The 27,297-nt window shown below is 36.7% G+C and overlaps 1 protein-coding gene across 1 annotated transcript in view; it reads left to right on the top strand.

Moving 5' to 3' along the window:
- NDUFS4 (NADH:ubiquinone oxidoreductase subunit S4) overlaps positions 1–27,297 on the top strand; it is a 49,596-nt gene that overhangs the window by 7,011 nt on the left and 15,288 nt on the right. Inside the window, exon 2 of the mRNA XM_050913268.1 lies at positions 13,840–13,918. Within this exon, the coding sequence (XP_050769225.1) occupies positions 13,840–13,918 (79 nt within the window). The remainder of the gene's footprint in view (positions 1–13,839; positions 13,919–27,297) is intronic.

Here is a 27,297-nt window from a genome sequence, read left to right as displayed (position 1 = left end):
AAACAAAACCAAAAAAGACAAACAAAAAAGCCTTGGAGGGTAGAGGTGAAGTTTGTTGGCACTAGTGTCCTAAAACAGAAGGACATAATACTTTCCTTCAGGGACTAAACAATTTAAAATAGGTTCTGGCACTGTGTTTGAAAATGACACTTACTTAGTTTTCAAAACAAAACCCGGAAGTTTTTTATGGAAAAGTCTTTCTTGTTGTTATTTCCTAATACCAAATATTTGGTATCTCGAAGTTCAAGAGAAGTGTATTTGTAGAACTTGTTACAATGACTTCAAGCACATTTTTTTGTCAAATAAATAAAGAAATTGATAGAAAGATTATGAAATGCCATATGGATACATGGAGAAGGGGAATTTGAATGCCAGCTGTCAATAGAGAGAATTTCAAATCTAGGTTAACAAAATAGTAAAATTTGCTTTAGTGGTGGTGGTTTAATATATACTGTTCAGCAGGTTTAACTCATACTGGAAAAATACTACTTTTTGGGTTACAAAAATGATCTTGATGTTGCCCAATGTAGGTTTGAGCATTATGACTCAATTAACCTTGTTATTCCATTATACATCTCAACTTGATGCAATATTTATATATGATTGGAAAAGCCCAGAAGACAGTTGGGTTGGGTTGTATTCCTGACTGATAGGAACTGTCACTTTCAAAGCTGTTCTTCACAAAAACAGGCACTATCAAAATGCGCCAGTGAGATTCAGAAGCAGTTAAGTTCCAAAACCTGAAGTAACTTGAGAATTTAATTGCTACCATCTACCTCAATAACATGCTGCTTTGGCCTTTCACTTACAACTAGACACAAGCAAAATCAGTGTCTGCTACTTCTTTTTTTGGGGAGGAAATAAATGCAAATCAAATCAACAGTAGAAATTATTAGACCAATACATAGTTCTCAGTGTATTAGACCAATGTAATACATCTTCCTTGTGGCACTGTGGGAAATCTCGCCTATTGTTAAGCACATGTTGATGAACAGTGAGGATGGAAACACTAGTTACAGTTAATATGGTTGATATTTTTAACTTTTATCTGCATTCTCAATTTTGAATGTTGCTTTTGCTGACGTCTTTGTATAACTTATTCTATGGACAAATCATCTACTTAGTATGGTAATAATTTCTCATCATCCCCAACCTTGTGACTGTTGCTGTCAATTTTTTTTTTTAAAGGAATTTGTGAACTTTAAGCATGCTTGAAAACAGTGTTAGGCATAAGGTGAATTTCTGGAGATACGAAGGCAGTATCACTCTTTAGTTCTGTCTGGGACTAACACACAGTTTTGTTCCTAGTAACTATGTTTTATGCAATTCTTTGTGATGCAGGAAAATATCAGTTCTTAAACTTGTGCATTTTTGGTTCTTTGAGAGTGAACCGTGTCTGTTTGCCTCTTTTTTTTTGTTTGTTTGTTTTTTTTGTTTTATTAACATAGGACCTGAAATTAAGTTTTTAGTATTTTGAGAAAAACTAGAAATTAAAGATGTCCCACCCTGCCAGGCAGCTATTGATTTTTCTGTTGTTGGCCAGATTATCTGTCATAGATGAAATTGTCTGTTGTAAGAGATGGAAATGCTGAGAGGCTTATATAGTTAGCAGCGAAGCTTGAACCTACTCACAAATAGTTTGAAAAAACCTCAAGTTTAAAAAAATTTCCTTTATACTAATAGTTTTAGTAAATTTGTGTAATGCTTAAGAGCTTATTGTTTCATATGTTTTAGCCATGTACATGTTTTCTCATGACAATACAGTGGATTTTGATAAGGTTTTAAAATTCTTTTGTAAGAATTTGATTCTGATTGTGTTACACCGTATACCTCCAAACTGACTTAAGATCACATCCTTTATTGTTTCTAATAAAAGACATTGTTAAACTAGCAGGAGGCAAGTTAGTAGGTAACATTAACATTACCTTCTTTATAATGCATATTTCCATATTTTCTAAGAAATGAATGGCATATTTCTGTCTGAGTTTCAAAGTGCAGTTGTTCCCTCCTGGCAGTATAACAGTATGTTTAGGTACCATTTTGTTAACAAACCACTTTCTAGCTGCAGTAATTTCTGCCTGTCTTCATCTTCCCTTGAACTGTGACTGAAGTTGAGGAAGTAAATTAACTTTTGACTCATCTAGACAGGCTGTAGGCAGCTCCAGAATGTGTGTGGGCAAACAATTCTTGCAGCTGCTTATTCTTGGAGTGTTAACATGGAAGATTTCATAAACAGCTTCTATTCATTATTTTTTAAAAATCAGATTTGATGTATTTTATATAAAATATTTGAAGACCTATCTTTTATGAATATATGCTCTGTATGTAAATACTTCTTCTGATGTTGTCATTTGCTATCAGTCTAATAAAGTAACATTCTACTAAATGTTAGTGATGCCATTTGTATTAAAGTCCAAATAAAAATTTTGTTGCAGAGGATAACTGTTTAATTTTTCATCTTTTCTATATATTTCAGTAGTTTTAAGTAGAGATTTCTATGGATATTGCATCTGATGTCAATAATGTTCAGAAGTACCATCCTTCATTATAAAACCAGAGAAGTATTTTGTGGCTATTTAAAGACCCAAGAATAAGCAAGTGGCTTACTACTTTCAGTAGAACAACTATATTTTAAATGAAGGAAAAAAACGCAGAGCTTTTCATGCAGTAGCTTTGACTGTTCCGTCATGTATTCAAGGAGTATTTGTATGTGCTGCATAAGTTATCTGAAGGGAAATTCTGCAGCAGTGATGTTTTGTCATATGTCAGTGTTGATTGTGCCTACCAGAGAAAAAGACAAATAATCTGAATGTTGTTGTCTGAACTGGAGTTCAAGAATAAGGTTTGCATTTAAAGCACCAGTTTTGCCTTAAGGGTTTATTCCACTTTAGAAAAGAGTGAGCAATAGCAAGGCTAGCAGTCTCCTTTCAGAGAGCTAATAGCTGCTCAGATAGTAAGAATATGAAAAGAGACTAGCAGAAGGAAAGAATAGTACCAGTGGAGGAGGAGAAGGTCAGTGTATAAGTAAGAGTACAAGAGAACACACAAATAGGGTAGCTGACGAGGTTATTTTTATTCTCAAAGGAGAGTTCTCCAAAAATGCTTGTAAGGTGTGTTTACATTAATAAATAGCGGTAAATGGAAAGAAGATGAAGTAAGATAATTATGGAACAACAGGGCACTCAAGCTTTCTTTTAAAGTAGACTTCATTTAAGTAGCTTGGAAGTTTCATTATACTACTCTTGTAACACACAATGATCTATCCTTCATCAGTTTAAAGAATTGTTGTCCCAAGGCTGCAGATGCTGATACAGTACTCTCTAGAAGAAAGAATGTGGGGTTCCCCCCCCGCCCCAAACTAGTGCCATGTAATTGTTACTTGCACTTGCATGTAGAATAGCAGTTAAAGTTTTGGTGTGATAATTTTTTTGAAACTTCTGTTGGAGCATTTGCATAGGTTGCTTACATTGCAGCCAACCATTTGTTTTAAGCTAAAGACAGATGTGTATTGTAGAAGCTAATTAATCACACTGGTACCCACAACAAAAAACCTGTGTGGTTGGTATATTTTTAAAAAGAGATAAGATTTAAAATTGGTCATTATAGAGAAACTACATAAAAATTAAGTCCTGTGCTTTGGTTGCAAAGTAATGAGGCTGAAAACCAAGTGCAAATATATTGCATACACTGGAAAAAACTGAATTTGATAGAAATTAATGACTAGCAAAGTGTCAGGGAGCAGCAAGGGCTGGCCGCTCCTGAAGGTAAGGCAAGCTGGAAGCTGAGGGTAATCCCAGCAGAGACAGTGCCCTCACTGACCAGGGCACAGTCCCACAGCATCTATACATGGGGAGAGATGGGTGCTGGTAATTAGAGCACAAGCTGACTTGAAAACTCAAATTATTTTCTTGCATGTAAGATGGCACCATTGGTGTATCTTTTCTGCATGTAATTCAGTAGGCAAATATTTATTGAAATATCATGGGGTTTTTTCCACTCAGAGGTGTGTGAAAAGGAATTTGGAAATATGTCAACAAAGGAACGATGCAGAGAGGCAGAAGAATTAAAAAATGGGCTGTGGTGTGATTAAGGTGTGTGATATAATGGAGACTAGGTAAGGTACCTGATAAGTGTCGAACTGTAACAGTTTGAAGAGATGTTGAGGACAAAAGCTTGATGTCGGGAAGGAAAATGAAGAGTAAGGTGGCTGAGACAATGCAAAGTGGACAATGCAAGGGTGAAATAAAATCATATGCAATAATATTATCTAGATTATCCCATTCTGACCTAGAACAATGCTGAGAGCATACAGTTCTGAAAAGTGACCTGCTTCTGTATGTCACATTCCATTTGTGAGGCATTTGGCTGTCTCTGAGTGGCTTTTATGAACTACTACAAACATAAATGAATAGATAGCTCTTAAATACTTTTCTTCATAGCTGCCCAACAACTGAGGCTTACTAGCCAACTAGCTTCATTGACTTTTGTGAACCATTATAAACCAAAATGTAGTTTTCCAGTAACACTTTAAAGGATTCTTTTTTGTGCTATAGTTTAGTTCCGTAGTTTACAGCTCAAGTGTTTGAGGGTATTGAATAAGAAGTTGGCTTTATTTATATGCCATATTTTACAGACCTTGTTATTACCTTATATTTAGAATAAGTATTACTTAAGCATGTAAGTGCAGTCAAATAGAAAGGCTAAATCAAGAGGAAAGGATAGGGATGAAATACAGGACCGTAGTATCCCATAAACCAGTTTGCAAACACAGAGGAATCTTTACTCATTATTTTTGTTTAATTTTACATGATTCAAAGGCTCTTGTTCAAAATACATAAACTTCCCTAAGACAGAGGTGGGTTGTGGAACATTAGTTTCATTCCTCACAGTTTTGGAATTAAACTCTTTGACTTTTATTGTTCTTGCTATAAAGAGAGCACAGTTTTTAGTTATTGTCTAGTTGTATGAATGCCTGAATGTGTATGTGTGGGGAGAAGTTTGACATTTAGAAAGCACAAACAGAGCAAATATGTCACCTGTGTGTTTTGTCTTTCCTCCTATATAACTTTTCCCTCTTCCTTCTTAACTTTATTAGGCTTTCTAACTAGATAATGTAAAATTGAGTTGATAGTTGATGTGGGCTGTGTAGCATTTCTAGTATTATTTGCCTGTTGGCTGACTTGCCTACAAGAGGTTTCCACTGGTTCACAGGGAACCTGCTGTTCTCAGATTGTGATCTGAGGTTAATTTCTAAGATTAAGTCTTCTGGTTTGGAGAGTAGCATGAAATGAAAGTGCTGATCAGCAACTGTATTGGTGGCAGTAGTTCAGACCTCCTGTCACCTGACAGCAGTTGGACATCTTATATGTATTCTATTGCTGTAAAAGTAGTACACCAGATCTCCTTTCATAATGAGTTTTATGATTTCTACTACGAAAATATTTAAATAATTTTGGGTCATTTTATTCTTAACATGTTAAGCCCCTCTCTCAAAAGTGTTTCAAGTCTGTTTGCTGTAATCTGGGAGAGACCACTGGCATACGAGGAATCATGTGCATATGGGGGTCTAGAAGCACTGGTATGACTTTGTTCAGAAGTTTAGTTGCGAATAATGACTGAGTTTACGTCCAAGCACATTGAGAAACAGTCTGGTATCAGCCTGGGACTTGCAGAGAACTGTTTCAGGATGTGCAGTCCTCACTTCCGGGTGTGCTGACTTGAACCCAAGCTAGCTCTGTGGATTTTTGCCTGAACTATTCCTCAGCTCAAGCTGTTATTCATTGTGTGTGTGCTTGTGCTGTGGATGTACCCACCTAATTAATGCTCCTACGCGGCATAGCACTCAAAATCATGGTGGAGACACCTGAGTAGCTCTGCCGGAGTAGGTTGAGCCTGTCTGTGCTTACTGTCTGGCTGTTGCAGAGCCTTCTGAAGGGTTGTGCTGGTCTTTGTGGTGTGCCTGGTGGTGTCAGCTCAATTAGCGGGCTAGAGAGCAGCTCAGATGGGCCCTGTTTGAGTCAGGGACAGTGCAGGCTTGGCACTAAGTCAGAGCTAACCTTCCTCATTCCTTGTTGACCCTGAGAAAGCTGTTTAAATGAGGGAAACTGATGGTGGGCAACTCAAGCCGTGTCTTAACAGAGCTGACTTTTGTCCTGGGGACTTAACTGGGATGCCAGGAGTGGCTATGTGGTCCTATGGTAGTTCTGGAAGGACTACAGCTGTGTTTGCGTGGTGCTGTGGTTCAGCTGATACCTTGGTTGTCTGTAGATACACCAATAACGTTTTTCTATCTGTGGGATAATTAAAGTAGAACTTAAAATAACTACAATTTGATTGTTTTCTACTTAATGAAGTATTTACGACTTGAAAATTTAACTCAATATTCCTAAAGGCAGGTGAACTTAACATTTAGCTTTGAAGATGCAGAGTTACAAGCCACAAGTCAAATGCTTAAAGTTATTTTCATGTTTATTCAGTACATTTATATGACAATTACTTCTTTTCATAATGCAGATTTGACTAACAGAAAAGCACAATCAGTTCTTGCCCTGTTTTCCAAGCACGCACCTGGAAATATTTTGCATATGAACTTTTTAGCAAGTAGAAGCAGTGTTTATATATTTCTATTTCAATTTTGATCTTTTTTGCCAGTTAATACAGAAATTTCAGTAGTTTAGATTAAATAAATTGGTATTCCTTTCATCCATTCAGAAACATAATTTACTGTGTTTATAATTTAACATCATTTTGTAGGCAAAGGAAAAATTATGATGTGTCAATATTGTCTGAGAACGTAATTATTTATAAATGCGGAACTTGCTTTTCCTCCAAACCTAGAAGTTACTCATGCAGTTCATTCTACAAAATAGAACTACATGGTCTTCACAGGCAGTGTTTGGCATTATGTTCCATATTTTGTTTATGTTGGGATGTAATAAGAATAGTAAATGTATCCTGGTAAAAATAAAATACCATTGACTCTGTTAAGTCTTCATCACTTTAATTACAATAGTGAATCTAATACCAAGGAAGTATTATCCCACTCTGTTTAAGTTCATTTCTCAGAAGTTCAACTTTACAAGCTGTCTTTATAAAAATGCATTATATTGGGGCTGAATACTGTGATCTGTACTGTATTTGACATTGTGTAACAGGCAATCATTAATGTCTGTATTTTATATGAGAGAACATTATACTGATTTGTTTTTAGTCTACTTAATAGCAGTGTGTGACTATGTTGGATGCTGTAGAAGTTCTGAGCTGGCAGTGTTTCCATGTTCTTTTTGTTGAGAATTTAATGTCTTTATAGTGGCTGTATGCTGTGCAGCTTCTATTATTCCTGATAAATGCCATAATATTAAAAAAGGTTGGTTTTCTAGGAATGATTATCTGTCAATGTATTGAACGGTTCATTACAGATTGTGCTTCTGCATATATGTATATTCACAACTACTAGTGCCCTGGTCATTCACTACCAGAATACTGAAAACACCATTTAGACTTACTTCTTAATGACTGCCTTCATTTTTCATGAGGCACATAAGGCTTTCTTCAAGACTTTGTTTCTTCTCTATGTTGTGATCTGATCACCTGTGCTGTGATACCTGGTTTTCTTTAACATGTCTCCAACAGTTGACCAAAAGGGGGTGCTAATAGATCAAACAGTCAGATGTGTTGTATAAAGAGGTTAAGGAGCCTTTTTTTGTGCAATGAATTAAATCTCAGCTACTGAATTAGATCAGGTAAATACAAGTTTTCGCATCTGGGTGTTATGTAGCATGCTGGTCACAGCATTGCTCTTCATGGAAGGCAAGTTCGTGCATTGTAAATATGGCTGCTTCTCACCTTCCACTAGGCTTATGGGGGATTCTTCGTGACATTTCCAGAGGCTCTGTGGCAGGCATTCTCTTCTGAAGACTTCCGTTTATTTTTCCATTTATGCAGTTAAAAAACAAAAGCATATAGGGGTTAAGCATAGGTTATTTAGCAGATATTTAAGAAGTTCAAATTTGTTGAATTTTAGAGATTGAATACAGATATCCAAAATTACCAAGACAGATGTTCAAGTCATATGTCTTAATATCCTTCATCGTGATATCACAAAAGACTTTTGCTATCCATTTTTTTACCGTTTTGTTTCTCCAGATCAACAGGGCTGGGGCCTCTAATGTAAGAAGGGAAGAGGAGACATAAGTATGTCCCCTGCAACAAGGAACTCTGCTACGTCCTTATCCCACAGTGGGATAAATGATCAGGAGACCTGATACTAGTGTGAATATTGTAGTGAAGACTGGAGAACTTCCAGTGGCTTCTCAATGGACCCCTCCATTTGCGTAGCAGAGATGTGGAACCCATTTGTGACTTTGCTGGAACAGCAGATGACGGTGGGAGTACAGGCTTCTCGTAGAAGACACGTGGTTAGACGATCACAGCATTTGTTTTGTCCAGGACACGTGATACCTATAGAAATTTTTGAACTCTACAAATTCACATTTTCACTAGTAGTCATCACTAATTCATTCCATGTTACTGAACTAATGTAAGAGTATTTTATATGTATTTAATAAGAAGACCATATAGTGTAGTCTTTGCCAAATTTCTACACTTGTCTCTCTACACAGTATAAAAGACTTTTAGATTTACTGTGAGACTCTAAAATAACTAATTGTAGACATAACCTAGTCTAGATGCAATGTTCACGTCTATAACGCCTCTCTAAAGAACTGTGCACTGTGGAAGAAAAAGTCACCTTAACCTTTTTTAAATTCCTAACACTGAAACCCACAAATACCATTAAAGTGTATTGTTTTATAGCTGATATTAAAGCAGAGTTCATGCTGAAGCTGGACTATGATCAGATTGATGGTAAAGACAAAATTGCATTGTACAAAGTTACATTTTAAGTGAACTGTAGAAAGGAGTGTAATGAAATTATAATAAATGATAGAACTGATTAAATAATAATAGTGTAAAATGATGATACAGCATCATATAGATCAAGTTTAAGGAATTTAAATGCCCCACACAGTGGCACAGGGTGGGGAGAAAATGCCACTTTCATAATTGCAAACCAAATGACAATTTGAGTTGCGGTCTCTGTAGCCAAAGGAACTGCTATACGTTCATGCCAAGTTATCCATGTTTGTGGAAGCACAAAGACGCCTCTGTATTTGTGTGACAGACTAACATGGAGAGAACAAAGAAGGAATCTTCCATTAAGGGAGTGACTAGGAGATTTGAGAGAGGGAATATACTTGGTGAGGAGGCGTGTGATGCCAGATGCATCTGAAGGACGAGGTCCAGAAAGACAAACTTCAGCAAGAGGAGAGTTTTGCTGTCTGAGTCCCTGTGGACTAAGTGTGGCATCTTCAGCAGCTGTACAGCCAGGTCTCCTTGATGAAAGAAAAACTTTCTAGGGATTAGAACACCTTGTGAAGTGTTGGTTGTAATCCAAGAAGCTGCAGATTGGATTAGCCACTTACATTAAAGTGGGATACTGTGCGAAAGTATCTGCAAGATCATAAAGGACATGGATGACTTTTATTTTTATGGACTTTCATTTTACTTTTGCCTATGTAGTTTTGAAGGGTTTTTCTTTTAAAAGGCTAGCTATTCTAATAAAGCCAGGCTTTTACATTTAAAAGCTTGTTTGTTCGTCACTAGGGAGCTCACTATAAGAAAAATGTTTGGGCAGATCCACAGTGGAGCTGTGGCCAGTTTGGAGTCTAATTACACTTTGTTTATTAGATAGTAACTGTGAGGGAAGTTTGTCTGATATGTGTTTTGAATGGGACATTAATAAGGCTAGAAGATAGCAGGGTTTATTGTTGCTAGCTATTACGTGTAAAACTTTCTGTATAGTTTCTGAACTTGAGAATTATATTGCTGGTCTATTTGTTATTATTTAAAGTATTCTGTGTACAGTAATTTTAAATCAGTTTGATTAGTCTTGGAACAGGGTAAGGAATGGAACTTCCTGCTCTTAAGGCCTCATCCCAGGATGTTTCAACAGGAAAAAAAAATGCATAAGCAGTCAAAAAGAGGCAAAATGGGATAATGAGGGCCCATATTGCTTACAAAGAGAAAGGACGAAAGCAGATTACCTTTCTGGAGGTCAGTGATAGAAGAAAGGAGGACCTTGTGAGAATGGAACTGTAAAAAGTATGTTTTATACTTCTGCAAGTTTATCACAAAAGCTACATAAAGGTCAAGCTGGACGTGGGCAGAAGCAAGTATTAATTGGGAATTTTGTGAGAATTACTTTACTGTTGAGGACAGAATAAAAGGTTGAGTGGTCACTTAAGTGATTTAGATTGCGTATTCATTTAATTTGAAGGTAAAATAAATGTTGTAAAGTTTATACAGTTTTGAAGGGGAAACTTGAGTGATGAAATGATACTTGTCATTGTGGGAGTTTTGAAAAGAGAGGATTGTGTGAAAGAGGTATGTTTCCTGGTTATCTCCTCAGTTAAGTGTCTGACATTAGGGACAAACTTGCAATGAAACCTGTTGAAAATTAAGCGCTCTGGGAATCAAGTAACACTTTCTATTAACTTTTAAATAGTAGTATTTCAGATCACATGAAATTTCAGAGTTGCTGGTATTTCTAAGCTCCAGGTTACTTTCCTATGAGAGATGCAACAAATGGAAATATCAACAGCCTGTCATCTTTAAAGCAAAACTGTTGTTTTATGTATTTTTACACAGAGAGACCTCCATGGACTTAAGGTTCACATTCCTAGTCTAGTCCGAATGCCAGTTTTCAACTACTTTTCAAATAGGAGGTTCTTAAGGAAAGTATGTTCTTTCCAACTCATTGCAGTCCAGGGATGGACAGAAGGCTGGACATTTAAGAAATGTACAAGGTTGCAAATTCCAGTAACAGTTGGGCTTTTTCCAGAATAGTGTAGTCAAGATAAATGGCTTTGAAAATGATGAAGAGGAGCAGAAGTTGACTTAGGTTAGTAAACCATCTGTCTGCTTTTGTAGAAGAAGAGCTAAAACATTGTGGAGAGCTGGAAGGTGTGATGCCTTGCAATGTATCCCAGTTGACAGAGACATCTTGTGCAAAAAAGCAGCTCCCTCTGTATGCAGTGTAGAGGCATCTCAGAGAGAGATTCTGCCCACCTTTAGTCTGGTGGGATTTTTACCCTACTTTTCCCTGTTAACTATAATGGTTTGAAATCTCTTTAATTTTTTTTTCCTGCAAATACAGAAATTTCCAAAATGAGCCATCATCTGAGTAAAAACGATGTCAAATGACTTAATGCTGAGTGGAAATAATTTTGGAAGGGCATGGCATTTGTACTTTTCAAAGCTGATTAATGCTTTTCCAAATTAAAAAAAAAAAAACAACAAACAAAACCGAAAAACAGCCAACCAAATTCAAATTGAATTGTGCTAAATTTTGTCCCAAATTGCATTTATATTGCTAGAAAATGTGTGATTCTGATCAGCCTTATTTCTTAAATCCGACATACTCAAATTTTTACATATTCATCAGACCTCTCCACAGAGCAAGGTTCAGAGAACTTCTTGATTCATAGTTTAGATTATTTTCTATCCAGAAAGGACCAGTTTGATTGCATAATCCAATGTCCTTCTTTGGCCATGTATTAAGTAGTGTAGTGAACACTGTTTCACATGAAGTTCTAGAATACCTGCAGAATACTGCTTTGATACTAAAATTCCTGGAGTGGAGGAGAAACTAATGTTCCTGTTACAATGTTTTTGCCTTGTTTAAGGTTGGAAATTTTGTGGCTTCAGCTGCTAAGATAACTTTTCTTGGTGTGTTTTTGAATAAGGACCATCTAAGAGCCGTTTCTTGTAGCATACTGCAGTATCTGTCTAATCTGTTTTTATGATGTATTGTTTTACATGTACAGATTTTAAAAATGACAGCTGTGTTGAGCCAGAAGCTCTCTGGGACAGAGATTTTGAGCTAACAGAGCAGTTATCATTTCGACGTTTATGAAATTCTTGTGCTCCCTTGCACTTGAAAACTTCATCTTGTTCTTCAAAGTACCCTTCCAGACAGATTTCGTCATTTTAAATAGGAATAGATGTGTCTGTCCATGTCACAAAGTTGGGTGATTCTATAAACTTTGTGCTTTGAGTGTGTGTTTCACGATGTGGAGACTTTTTGTAGTTGTTATTGGCAAATGGAAGGTAATTTAGTGGAGTGTATTCGATGTTAGAAGTATAGATTTGTGGGAATCTGCATTTGAAGTATTACTGAACTGAACTTTGTTCCAATTGCTTAGTTTTATAAGATTCTTGTGGCTTTCTTTATAGTCACTAATTTCAAATTCCTTTGTAGTGTAGGTTTTACCTCCTGAAAACTTTACCATGCTAATACTATCTGAAAATTGAATGCTTTAGTTAATGTGTTAAATCCAATGCAGCTAGATTAATTAAATGATCAAGTTCATATCTTCAAATGCATTCTCACTAGAATCAACAAAAATTAGGGAGGCATTTGAGATTAGAAGACATGGTAGGTGTATTTGTTATGGAGACTGTTCCCCCAGTTAGGTCTTCCATGTTTCCATGGCGTGGTAGAATGCGGTAGAAGATAGGCTCTTTTAATTCTACGGGTTTTGAATGATTGTGTGCAAGTTGTCTGGTCCTGAGACACCTTTCATGTTATTGACTATTTAACAGTTACAGTTTATGTGGGGAGGGGTTAGTTTGGATAGTATTGCAGATTTTCTGAAAGTCTTGGAATTTGGCTTTAAAAGCTGTGGTGTTTTTAAAGGTACTTATGGATGGTTTCCTCAAAAATTAGGTAAACATTACCAATAGTGTTAAATTACTAGAAGTATAGTTTTAAGTATGCCATAGGCAAAATCTCAAAGTTCATTTGTATCTGCAAGCACGTCTGGCTTCCCATATTAGGTAATCTTCTGAAGAACAGTTGAAACGAAAGTGGCGTAGTCCCTCTTACTGTTCGGTTGTCTATATTCTTGCATTTTTGTGCCTCATTTGTTTAAAGTGACCTTAATTAAATGCGAAGCACACTCTTAGCTCAGAGAATTGGGTTTTTTGGCTTGTTTCACTTGCTGTTGCATTATTTTGCCAAAAGATAATTTGTACTCAAAGGGCCCAATCCTGACATTAGTGACATAATGCAAATTAAGGGCAAGTTTTACTTCATAATTCAGTGATGTGGAATTGGGTTCTGTGTTTCCATCTGTACCTTACAGGTTTAGTAATTACGCAAGAATATTAATGATATTTCTTGGAAACGAATAAGCTGACCCATACTGATTTAGAAATGAAGCAAAATAGTTGTGAGCTTTGGCCACTCAAAACCAGAAAATTTTGTTTGAATTATCAGCTTAGGGTTTGTTTTGTTGTTTTGTTGTTGTTGTTGGGGTTTTTTTATACATTTGTTAATATTTTGATCTTAAAGTGTAGAACTGGAGCTTTACCATTACAAATAGATTTAGGATTTTTTTTCTCTGATGCCATCATTTTAAGGATCAGAGTTCCAGAACGCTTGCAGCAGCCTTGTATTTTTCTGTCTGTTCGTGACAAACCAGCTACTGTACATTTATATAGAGCAGTACAGTCCTTGCCACTGGCAGTCTCTCTGTGACAGAGAGCCTGTAGGCTGACATAAAGTGCAGCCTGTTGTGAACTGCTAAGTGGGAGTCTGCCAAAAACTCAGCAGACAGAACTAATTGGGGAGAAAAAGGATTTTTGTGCCCTCATCTCTCCCTCTTCAATTTTTTTTACAAGACGGATATTGTTAAAGTAACTTGTTTATGTAAGATTTGTCTGCCTCTATTTTCTCATTGCATGAATCATTTTTTAACTTCAAGTCTTGCACCGCAGGTCACTGAGCACTTCCACATGGCGGCTGGCACAGGACCAAACTCGAGACACGCAACTCATCACAGTTGATGAAAAATTGGTAAGGGTTTTCTACTGCATACTGCTATGATACAGCCTTCAGGGTTATTTCTGCACAATAGGCATTCAGTATGGTATTCTGCGTTCTAGGAAAGCCGCATAAATGTGAACTACAAAGCAACAATCCTTCATACATTTTTAAAAGGGGAACATTAGTAAAACATAAGTATGAATGAAAATGGCATTCAAAGTGTTAAGCAATATAAAATGATGAGTACCTTGTTTATTATTATTATATTATGGCCAAGGACCAGTATGAGCTCTAATTTATAACAAGTTTGTTCTTTTTGAAATCTGCGTATATTTTCTGTGTAGTGAAATTATACAGAATTTGCCAGCTTCCTGAAATTACCTTCATTAGGACCCCTACTACTAAAGAAACTGTGTAGAGAAGCATCATACAAGATTATTGTTACTATGCATATACTCTAGCTTTTGAATATGCATGAAGGTTAGATTACAACTAGGAACAAATGCATAACATTCTTCTGCTAATCAGTAGCAGATCAGAAATTTGGCAATCTTTTCTTGTAAGTTCTTCCATAATGTGTGGTCTGTTACTCTAGATGCAACCTGACACTTATGTTTACATTGTTCAATAGTATAATTTTTGTAAGACTTCTGGGGGAATGCGTCACAACAGAAGCATGCTTTTCATTGGTTTTCATATCACTTTTGAATCTTCAGGAAAAAAAATTCCCATCATATGTACCAGACAGTTCATATTGTATGTACTTTCTTGTATCCCTGAAGCTATATTAACTACTTATGAAATATTTGGAATTTGTATTTATGAATTGAACATTTGTAATGATAACTACAAGTTGAGACAGATGAAGTTTAACAGGCTGTTGGAAAAAAACGCACCTACTTTAACAACTCTTTAGGGCTTTTTTCCTCATGCTTTGTAATATAGATGTAGCAATAATAATCTGCTCACAGGTAAAAAAATTCAGTTCTTTTGTAAACTTTTTTCAGAATTTAAAAAGTAATAGTATAATTTTAGTTTTAAAAATTAGGGAAAAAATACTGTATGCTAGCGAACATGGTTATCTTGCTAATCTAGTTGCATAACTTGGGATTCAGGAAGTTTCATTTAATGTACAAGAGTTCATGAGTCACTATGTAAATAAGACTCACCAAGTCAATAGACCTACGTTTCCCTAAGCAAATTATAAATAGCGTTTGATTATTGTAGCTCTGTTCTTTAACATTAAAAAAACCCAAAACACCTAAATAGAGTTTTTACAATGCCTGAATTTACAGTATCACATTTCCCTATTGTGACCTCGGGTGATGGATACATAGATCTGAAAGAGACTACAGTGTGAAGACAGACCCATAAAATAAATACTCTTCTATCTTCCATTTTGTATTTAAGTTAGGGAAGTACATTGACCTGTCTAGCTATGAGAGTTTGTACTTCCAGTTAAGTGAAAGTGATACTAATTTGAAATACAACTATTCTGTTCTCTTAGTGTTAGTGTAAATGAATTGTAAGTGAAGTGGTTATTTCTGATGTCATTATATGTTCTCATCCAGTTGAAGACGCTCATATCATAGCTGGCGGGGGGCTTTTTGAGATCTCATAGTAGCAGCCATTGAATAATTTTGTTTAATTTTGATACATATAATGTGTCTAAATGATTATTTTATCCTCAGTTCTTTCAAGTATTAGGTTAAATGTCAGACTGAATAGTATTTTTCTACAATATTGTGCATGTAGGTGCACATTCTAGATGCTCAAATCTTTTTTTTTCCCAGATTATTGTAGGGCCTGAAACAAAATGATAGAAAATTAGAATATTACTTTAAAATTTTCATTGGTAGATTTAGTTAAGTTTTTGGAGAAGTTTCTATAATGCCATAAAATATCCAATAATTGATGTTCTGTTAATGGGCAAAAATTTATATCCCATTAGCAAGGAAAATCTTCATGAAGAGGTTTGATGTGGTTTTCAACCCTTTCAGGATTAGGAGAAGTTCTCTAGACACCTGTTAAACCTCATGGAAAAGCAGAGTACTGTATTAACTTATTTGAGGTTGTTAGAGTATATTTTCTAATTTTAAGTAGTATTACTTACAACCCATTAAAACTCATTTAACACATTACACGAATTTTCTGGTTTTTAAATATTACTAAGCATAATAAAACTATTATTTCCATGCAAGTTGTAATTAAACTGTATTCCAGAAGTTGATGCTTAACTTTTAATTAAAAAAGCCCCGTACTCTTGTGTTACTGCCAGATATATGCATCTTATTGTTAGAAATCATTAAATCATATTTTGATGGATTTATTGGCTTTGTGATATCTTTTTTTTTTTTTTTGAAGTGTGGCATCACCTTATGGGTGGTTTTATGTGCATATCAGAAAGAAGCAGCAAAAACAGGCGGAAAATGGGATGTGGTTATCCTTGTTTGCCTTACTATTTTGAAACTGAACTCTTCTGTGAGTTGATGTTTACAAGGCTAGTAGAGTAACACTGTGATTATTGAAAACTTTTAACTGCATATTGTAGTTGAATTAATCTATTTCCAGTGCTTTTGTAGACCTTGTATTCCTGTGTGTACATGCATATGCTAGAACTTGATCAACAGGGATTCGTTTGAATTGTCTAGAGTCCCATTTGGTTCTGTAAGTACTGAAATATTCCTTGTCTTGGGAAACACAAATGAAATAGAAGGGGGAAGAGCATCCTGACATTGAATTATTAAGCAGTAGCCGGTCACCTTCTTACTGCAGCCCAGCATGTGTTGAATACAACAGAAAAATGAGTTCTAATGAAATAGTAGAAAATACGGTAGTTTAGACCACATTCATTTTTCATATTAGAAAAAAGTGGGACTCTTAAATGTAAAAGGAGTTAAATGCTCAGCTTGTATAGAACACATCCGAGAAATGGTATCTTTGTCTCAGTTATTAGCTGTTTTCAGTGAATATTGAATAAAATAACTTTTAACGAACAGTTAAATCTGAAGAAAATACAAAATGAACAGAGCTAAACAGAAATACAGTTCTTGCATCACATGTTGAATCTCTGGCCACCAATTAGGTCATATTCCAAGAGTCTGGACAAATAGCTGTGTGAAAAGTAGTCTCTCAAGACCCTGCTTCCATTAGGAAATTTGGGCTATAGAGGACAAAGGCTGTCGGCAGCAAATCTCCCTCAGGTAACGTTCCAAATGATTTAACTGTTTGTGCATATGGAGTAACATAGCTTCCATCATCATTATAAAAAGCTTCAGTGGTTTTGCCTAAAATGGGGGTTTGAACTGTTTTAAATTACTGTGATTTGTTTCAGTTGTTTTAAGTAGGGTGCATCAGTACTGTTTGTTGTAGCTAAAAGTCGTCCAGTTCAGCGTGCGTGCTTTAAGCAGGCTTCCCAGTCAGTGCTGGTAACGCTGCATTGTGGGTGTCTAGCCTGGAGTTTCTACAGGCTAGGCACTTCTGTGAAAGTTGCTGTCTGCAATTGGAAGGTAGCCCCAAACACTTGCCAATGAAACCACTTTTGTAGTGGTTAAATGATAGCAATATTGCAAGAACATTTCAAAATTAGAACAACTGCCAGAAAATACCCTTTGCATCTCTAAAGCAGAATATTCCATTGATAACGTATATGCTGTAGCTCAAAGCAAAAATTATTGCAAGAGCAGTTGTAGGGTTTGGTCACTGCGGAGGTGCTAGAAACATTGTGGAACTGTGGCTAAGGATCAGCTATTAGTTGCAGCTCTCACACAGGTGTTTTTATTCTGTATCAGGCCAAAATAAAATAGGATGAGTTGCTACACAAAGTTAAGCATTCGAGAGCAGTGCTATCAAGTGCAATTGAAATGGTACTAAAGTAGTTTTTGCAGCATTGTGAGAACGTGTAGAGAGGGACTCCATTACAAGTGTGGCAGGCTAACTACAATGATGCTATTGACATTTCAGCACCTGTCCTGAAATTATTTTGTCTATACTGTTAATTAACCTTTTTTTCAGTAATGGTTCAGAAGTCTCAGTACTGAACCTCAACAGAGGGCCAGTTTCCTTCTGATTGTAGACAAACTCTACATGACTCACTAAAGATAACTTGCATACACCAAGTTGGGTGCAGACAATCTGAACCCCTTTTTGAGGATGAGCAGTTCATACTTTTCAGATGATGTTCAAGAGGAGCAGTAAATGCTGTATACTGCAGCAGCTTAGGCCAAAGAGGATTAATAAGTGGGCTTAGTGGATGAGTGAAAGGCTGTGGATGTTGTTTACCTGGACTTTAGTAAAGCCTTTGACACTGTTTCCCACAGCATTCTCCTGGAGAAACTGGCTGCTCATGGCTTGGACAGGAGTACTCTTCGCTGGGTGAAAGACTGGCTGGATGGCTGGGCCCAAAGGGTTGTGGTGAAAGGAGTTAAATCCAGTTGGCAGCCGGTCACAAGTGGTGTTCCCCAGGGCTCAGTTTTGGGGCCAGTTCTGTTTATTATCTTTATGAATGATCTGGATGAGGGGATCGAGTGCACCCTCAGTAAGTCTGCAGACGACACCAAGCTGGGCCGGGAGTGTTGATCTGCTTGAGGGTAGGAAGGCTCTACAGCAGGATCTGGACAGGCTGGAGCGATGGGCTGAGGCCAACTGTATGAGTTTCAACAAGGCCAAGTGCCGGGTCCTGCACTTGGGTCACAACAACCCCATGCAACGCTACAGGCTTGGGGAAGAGTGCCTGGAAAGCTGCCCGATGGAAAAGGACCTAGAGGTGTTGGTCGACAGCCAGTTGAATATGAGCTGGCAGTGTGCCCAGGTGGCCAAGGAGGGCAATAGCACCCTGGCTTGTATCAGAAGTAGCGTGGCCAGCAGGACTAGGGAAGTGGTCGTCCCCCTGTACTCGGCACTGGTGAGGCCGCACCTCGAATACTGTGTTCAGTTTTGGGCCCCTCACTACAAGGAAGACATTGAGGTGCTGGAGCCCATCCAAAGAAGAGCAGTGAAGCTGGTGAAGGGTCTAGAGCACAAGTGTTATGAGAATCGGCTGAAGGAACTGGGGTTGTTTAGCCTGGAGAAAAGGAGGCTGAGGGGAGACCTTATCGCTCTCTACAACTGCCTGAAAGGAGATCATAGCGAAGTGCATGTCGGTCTCTTCTCCCAAGTAGCAAGTGATAGGACAAGAGGAAATGGGTTGGATATTAGAAAAATTTCTTCACCAAAAGGGTTATCAAGCACTGGAACAGGCTGCCCAGGGAAGTGGTTGGGTCACCATCCCTGGAGGTATTTAAAAGACGTGTAGACGTAGTGCTTAGTGACATGGTTTAGCAGTAGACTTGGCAGTGTTAGGTTAACGGTGGGACTCTGATCTGAAGGGTCGTTTCCAACCTAAATGATTCTATGATTGTAATAACTGTTGTGAAATCCGTATCAAGAATCTTAGCAGCTTCCTCTTGGCTGTCCAGAGGTAGCAGTTAGTGTCTGTTGTAAGTGTTTACTACGGGATAATCCAGGAGTAGCAGTGTATTAATAGGATTCTCGGAATAGTGAACCTCTACAGCAAAAATGTTGCGGAAACACTCCAGTCCATTTTTTCTAGAAGACTGCATTATTGGCAAACATCACACGGTGTTTTCAGAATTGAGTCATAGTTTGTTCACCATCCAAATCCCAACTTTGGCTAGGCTTAGAAATTAGTGAAATTGTATAATCTTTGATTAGAGAAGCATAGACTTTACTATAATAAACAGTGATAATACTGCAGCTCAAAATAAAATACACAAACAAGTGAAAAATAGCCTGGAATGATGAAACTTCTTCAAATATCAATCTGATAGTCTACAGTGCTGTAAAACAAAGGACATAGCAAGTCAAGCTTTAACATGCTTTTTAAAGTGTGATCATTGCTAGCAGCCTTTCCCAAGAACCAAGAGTGTATAATATACTTTCCTCTGAAAACCAAAGCAGTAATGTGTCATAAAATTATGTGCGAGACAGTGTGACATTGCATTTGAAGACTGTGTATAGGAGCTGTTTTTGCAACTCGGTGAAGAGAAAGACTTGGCAAAGTATGCATTTATTAAAGACAGGCTTACTAGATTTCCTTTTCTTGAAACTGCTATTCAGCCAAGAATTCTCCAAGCATTACCACTGTGTTAGATAATGATATAGTGGATGTGCTATGTTTTGTTTTTTCAAAATGCTGTTAACCCCTTGTGAGTTATTCCTTGAGGGTGAGTTCAAGCTGTTCCTAAAGTAACTTAATGGGATAAAAGAATTTAGAATAATCTTTTCTTTGTTTAATCCACTCTAGCTGCAGTATTTATTCAACTGGTTACCATGAAGGATTCAGTTCAGGGCAGCATTCCTCTTTAGATGAGGAATGTAACTTACAAATTTTTGTGTGCCTTACATGTTTGGCTCTGTGATAGCAAGTTGTCATATTCAAAGGGTACAAGGTATCAGGATGGAAATTGGGGGGGGGGGGGGGGGGGGGGGGGGGGGGGGGGGGGCGGCGGCGGTGTCAGATAGCGTTACCCATCCACTCCCCTAGCCCCAGATTTCTCTCTTGTAGGTTGTATTCCTTCTGTTTATTTTTTTCTCTCAATTGGATCAGCAGCTTGCATTTTGCTTCAGAATAATGAAAAATAAATAAAAAGCAATAAGCCTGTTATGTAAAATGAGCTTAATAAGAGTGGTTTTTGCACCCTTTACTTTGCAGATATGTTTTGAGAAACAGTTTCTAGCTTTGGCCAGAATGGCCTTGTATATGAAGCCCGTGGTTTGGAGAAGTGCTTTCTTCCATCATGGTTGTGTCAAGTAAGCAGGTGGTGACCAGCTTATTTGAACTGTGTTGTACTTGGGATTCAAGATAAAAGAAAAGTTGTTTGCTGGTAGTTTATAAAATACTTAATACAGTGTGTCTTGTCCTCTCGTTTCACTTCATATGCAATACTTAGTGTTTGGCTTGCATTGAGTCATCTGCAGTTGTGATGTTTGACACTTGAATGATACTAGTTTCCAGTGTAGAAGGTGTTTAAGGTATAAAACCATATTCTAGAATTATTTCAAAATTAAATGCATTCTTTCAATAAAAGTGAAATGTTCAAAAGAGAAGACTGTTTGCAAGTAAAAATACATATACATCTACTTTAGTAAAAGTTCCTAATTTAAGAGTGGACTTGCATAGAGTTAAATACTTAAAGGCCTTTACTTTTTTGTGGTCACTGATAGTTTGTGAATCTGTATTTTTGCTGCAAAACATAATCTATTAAAAAGTTATTTTTCTATTTTTTTCCTCCCCCCCCCCCCCCCCCCCCCCCCCCCCCCCCCCCCGGGAAGACTGAGAAATACTGCTCTGGGGAGGAAAAAGCTGTCTTGGATAACTTTGTCAAGCAGCTAATGTGAAATTTAATACTTAAATGTTCTAATGATTTTGGGCATGGTGATAATCCTTCTCACTTCATGTGCACCATGCTGGTCTGCTAGAGCATATATTTATTTCGAAACAGTGATTTTTTTGTTTTTAATTTAAAAAATTTGGCAGTTTCTTCTTTATAGTTTTGGCTAGTAGTTGCATTTGGTCTTAAATACTGTACAAGCTCAGGTGTAGCCATGTGTGTAGTTACCAGATTAGCTATGTACACATTTTCAGTACTGCAAATTCACTATATTTTGCTGTTTTGCAATTAAATCCCTCTTCAGTTGGAATATCCTAGCTCAATTTAGCCTATACTGCTTCCTACAACTTGTTTTTGTAAGCAATTTTAGTTTGATGAAGCTTGCAGTGGTTTAGAAAACCCGGTTGGCTGGATACCGATAAAGAGCTTTCTGTAAGAATGTCTGTGGGCAACAAGTTACTCCCCATGATAAAGAAGCTTTCTATAACTCTGACAGTCCAAGTAAAGAAATTTCCATCACCTTTAGCTGTCTTTTAAGAGCAATAAATATTGCTATATTACTAAATTTCAGCTTGAGATAATTTTGTTTTTCAGTTTAGAAAACTACACATTTTGCAAGTAGCCCAGAACCTCGTATAAAGTGATACATAGTTGTATCAATGAGAGCAATTGCACTCTTATCCCTATGTAGGTTTATTTTGGTTTTAGGATAGGGTAAAGGATTTGGATTTCTTTGTCTGAGAGCCTTTTCTTTTGGTGCATGGTAGTGCTATCTCTGCTGGGTATTGGAAGGAGGAGTGTCTGAGATTGAGGTTACACAACCTTCTAACATCTCGAGTGTCTGTTTTGTCTGGGCTTCCTTCGTGCAGCATTCTTGTGCAAAAATTTCAAGGCTTTAGTCTGGAGCACTGGGTCAAAGAATATGTCTCTTTGAAGGGTATGCAGGCGATTTTTTTGTTGTTGTTGTTGTTGTTTCATTACATAGTATTTCATTTTCTGTCAAAGAATACTGGTTTTGAAGAGCTTGCTATGATGGTTGCTCAGAACAAATTAAAGGAGTATCATTGTGCCATGTTTAGTTTGTCTGGCTTCCAAAGGGTTATTCGACATGCAAATACTTGTTTGGTTTTATAAGTCTAAATATGCAAGCAGTGTTTCTAATCTGCTAGAAAGAATAAAAGTAAGCCATTGATACAGTCTAGTAATCAACAGGAGTAAGAAGTAACTTCATTTTTGGACCTGTTTTGTTTAATAGTTTTGCTTTTTAAAGACTAGACAGTATTTTCATTTTCTTATAAAACAATACCATTATCTGAATCTTTTCTAGAACACCTAAGTTAGTATCCCCTGTTTTGAAGTATTTCTGTAGATGACATGAATTCTTCTTGTTCTGTCAGGAATAGTGAATAAGCAATTCCTTGTAGAGTGCTTGCTTTTCTGTTCAATTAAATGTATCTTTCTGCATTTTTTTATTATACCTAAGTTGTAGATTTAAGACACAAATCCTAGCCTAACTAACAAAGTTCTATGTACAGACTTGAAAGCCGTTTCTGGTCATGGAGTTCTAGCTCAATCATTTTATCAAGTCAGAAAGGAAAAGCTTTCCTTATCTGGAAAGCCCAGTGATCCTGTGCGAATCCTTGAACATCTTGGTCATGCTGCAAGAGAGCTTGGTGCTTCTTCAGTACTACCTCTTTCTACTCAGAAGATCAGTGATGAAATGGCACCAGATGCTCTTCCAGTTCTTGATGGCTTGTTTATGAGGTATCTTCGAACTACTTTCATGACTGCTTTCTCAAATTAGGAACATTAACCTGTGTTAAGTGGGGACATGGACCATGGAGAGAGCATCTGACAGTCAGATCCAGAGTTTTAATGTGCAGTTTAGTGCTTGTGTTGTGAAGCATACACTGTGGGGAAATTGCTCAAGCTCTTATGTATCTTTTTGGCATACTCAGTTCTGTTCACTCCATAAAGCCCATTGGCTTACGTTTAGTGCAAAAGAAATTCTTTGCTTGATGGGGAAATAACTTTTATCCTATTACCTGTTAGCCTGAAAACTGGGTTAACAAGTGAGAAGAAGCTGAGCTGTAAGGAATTTCTACAAAATGCTGATAAGACATACCAAATACAGTATTTTTTTAAAAGATGTTATAATTATGTTGCAAATATTTTAAAAAAATTAAGACTATGGTGAGTAATTCTGATTACAAACATCTGAAGAAGTGGATAGTTTTTCCTTACAGATTCATTTTAATAGATGTGCACATATATTCATGTATAAAAATAAGTAATGGTATTTTTCTATATAGGCCAACATCATCATCATAAATGATATATTTTAAAGTTTTCACTGAGTAGCATGTTAACCAGGCAGAAGCTTTTTTTTAAGATTAAAATTGTAGTTTGCACTAGTATTTTATTCTTTATTCTTCTGTTTTGTATTTTTTCTTAGGTGCATTTTCTTAGGACAACATTTTTGTTGCTATGTCCACTCCATTTGAAAGCATTCTTGGGTCAACTAATTCTGGTTCCCTGCTCCGTTGGAAGTTGAATATCTTCTTCTGTAACGTCTGTTTCCAATACAAATTCTTACCTTTTTATCACTGTTTAGTAAACACAGTTGTACATTGGACTCTCCTTTGATTCCCCCCCCCCCCCCCCCCCCCCCAACAGTAATAGAAAACTGAAAGGAAGGATGTAGTGTATCAAGTTGAATTACTGAATTTAATTGGTGATGGATTTCTCTCTATTGTATCAGGAAGTATAAGACCATGATTTCTGTCCTATAAATAACTTTAAAGGCCAAGAATATAAAGACCAAAGTACAAATTACAGCAACAGACTTCTAGATAGAACAAGCTAAAAACAGTTTGTGAAGTAACACTGATACATTCTAGTTACGATTTAGCTTTTTAGAGGGAGACTGTAGAAAGTTTCCATTTTAACTAACCATATAGATAAATTTAAAGAAACTGATTTTGTCCAGTGGTATTAAGTTGTGTATTTTGTTGATGATGTTGAAACAGTTGAAGCCCCATCAACCCTTCCCATCCCCACCAGGGAATAATGTGTTACTGTTAGAAAAGAACCTTCTAAAACACATTTAAGGCTTAAAAGCTGTATGCACTAATTAACAAAATACAGTGAACATTTAAGCTGTTAATAGCTGCAACATCCCTGATGCATAGACCTTCAGTATGCTAACACTGCATAACAGTTCTCTATTGTGCATCTCTTTAACAAGGGTAACTGTGTCAGTTCTTTTCTTGCTTCACTACCTGCTGTGTATGGAAATTATGTACACTATTTAGCACTTGCTTTCAACTTTTAAAGTCCATGCATATTACATAGAAGCATTACATCTTGCATTAGGGTATGGGACAGCTTTTAACAGGTCTGGCTTCCTTGTAATTTCTTAAATGCAACTTTTCTTCTAAAACGCCTGCACCAATAGGGATTTTGCTCTAAATTTGCATTTCTTGATTGGGGATTTGCTTCTGTTTTTCTCCCCTATGTCTCACACCACTTGTTACTGTGTGGCAAAGATCTGTTACAGAAATCACTTTCTTTCTAAAGGAGATGTAAAGAATAGAGAACATGCATCACAATGAAGGCAAGCATTGGTTTACCTGAACTCAGGATTTCTCGATATTGTTCTTAGTAGCAGACCATGCACTAGTGTGACAGTATTGTCAAGTTAAACTTTAAAATGCTACTTTTTGCTTTTTTTCGCCCCCACCTTTAATGAATGTCTTTTTTTAATAAAAGCCTAAATAGTTTGTTAAATTTTAACCCTTAAAGTTAAATGGTGTTCCACAGCTACCATTAAATAGGGAACTAATAGGTAGGTGGGAGGTGAAAGAAGAAGGACACCAGAATGCATGGTAATGAAATAAAAAAAAAAAAAAAAATTAGTATTCTTTGCTCTAGCTGCCAGCCCAGGGAGATTGTTAGCTAGTTAAAACTGAATCCACAATGGATGTTTCGTATACTGTAGTGATAATCTTTCTTACGACTTCATCATAGGAAATCTTAGTAGAGTTATCAAGTCTTAAGACTTTGCTGTACAGCCAAATTTGAACAGCTCAGACCTTAGGATATTTGCTGTCCAGATTAGCGTGTGAATTGACCAAGGTGTTCCTGCTTCCCAGCAGCAATTGCACTGCTTATGTCTAAGTACCGTCCCAGTTCACTGCTAGGCTCTGAATGCCGTGCTCCCTTGGGTCTTTTGCAGCTTGAACTGGTAAGGGAGCTTTCCATAAAACTGAGAAAAGGCACCCCAGTCACACATTTAACACAGATTAGACCACTTCCCCTCCAAAGGGTGAAGGTGATGAAACAAGTAGTGCCCCTATTTGGGAACTCTGCCTGGGCCTTATTTGGAAAATTTCTTAATGGGTACTTTAAAGGAGGTTTTGTAAGGTTTTCAAATGGGCATAAAGCAGATCATAACTATTAATTTTCTTGTTCCTGACAGAATTCCTGAAAAACAGTAACTTTACAAAATTCACTTAAGTCATATGCTTATGGTTTATTTTGTAAATACAGGTAACTTTTAATGAATGTTAAAAATAAGAACTTGACTAAAATGGCATCAGAAACACACAAAAAATACAGAAATTATTCCCAATGTGCAAGAGTAGCCTGAATTTTGGCTCTCACTGAAGATATGGAAGACCCCACCCTGAGCTGCTGGTTGGGGCTTTGGGTGTCCATGATCAAAACTACATTTTATAGACTGTAAGCTCAACAGTCCTCTTTAGTGAATAGTTCACCAAAATATTCTTGAAATATTATGTTTAGCTTTGCAAGCCAATCTCCTTACTGTGACTTGTGCTAGGAGTATAGCATAAATAATCAGAACTGCAAACTGAATAAATTTAGTTTGAAAGAAGATACCATCACTGAGCTACAAGTGAACTACAATATACTATTTATTTAATAGTATATACAAAATTGAACTATCAGGGGAATCAGTACAAAGCTGTCTATTTTAGGTGGGCTCTAGCTGCTAATACTTCTGTCTTCTTTCCTTTAAAGCTCCTGCCTGCCTGGTTTTTTTGTTTTCCAATTGAGAAATAGTATCTCTAAGAACAGTTGCTTATGGTAGTAAAGCAGTAGAGCGTTGCCATAACCGTGAAGTATTCTAAGAGGAATCAGATTATTTCAATTCTTCAGTTATCCTCTTTCTTTTTTTAAATGCAGGTAAACTAAGACTGCCTCTCCTTTTATTTGAAAGTTTACAGTCTAAAAACTTTGCTGTAGTCTTATTCTTAATTAATTGATTTTTTTGCATGTTTTTTAATCTGAGGATTGTGAGGTTCTTGTGGAATGCTTGAAAGTTGTGCACTGTAGAAAACTCTGTATTTTTAAATGCCCTGCAGGTAATAAAAAAACCCGAGCCACTTGTGTGTCTGTAAGCAAAAGATTTGCTTACATATGCTTTGAATGAGTTCTAGAAAGTGTGTTCTCTATAAAATCTTGCTGTGTTACAAGAAAAAGTAGTTTACAAGATTTTCTGTAAGTAATTCAGAGTTTTTTTTCCACCTTGTTCAAGATAAGCACGCTGTTTATCATTTCCTCAATTTGAAGAATGTCATGACCACATTGACGTCTCTGACTACTAGTAGCGACATCAATCTATTTTTACGAAATATATTTTTCCCCCCTGACCGCCCCTACTTTCCTCCATTTAATAATGATTTTCTTAATTTCAGTCATATGGAGAAACTGCAAAGTGTAAACCCAGGTATTTGATTCCCCTTCTCTTTAATTTCATTATATTTACCCAGACAACATTTACAAAACCAAGACACACTGTTACAGGAAAAAAATACATTGTTAATAATTAAATAATCATTTTGTCTTGCTCTTTGATTCTTGCTTGGCAGAAAAACTATACTGAGCATGAAATATCAGTTTGTGCTGAAAGCAGGACTTAAACTTATTTCAAATGTTTAATTTTTAAATTTCTAAAATGTTGTTTGCCTGTCCATCAAGAATGCAGGCTGAATG

The sequence above is a fragment of the Gymnogyps californianus genome, chromosome Z (assembly GCF_018139145.2).
Source record: "Gymnogyps californianus isolate 813 chromosome Z, ASM1813914v2, whole genome shotgun sequence".
Taxonomy (NCBI): Eukaryota; Metazoa; Chordata; class Aves; order Accipitriformes; family Cathartidae; genus Gymnogyps; species Gymnogyps californianus.
The sequence above is the reverse complement of the archived record's forward strand: the minus strand, read 5'-3'. Positions and strand labels throughout refer to the sequence as shown.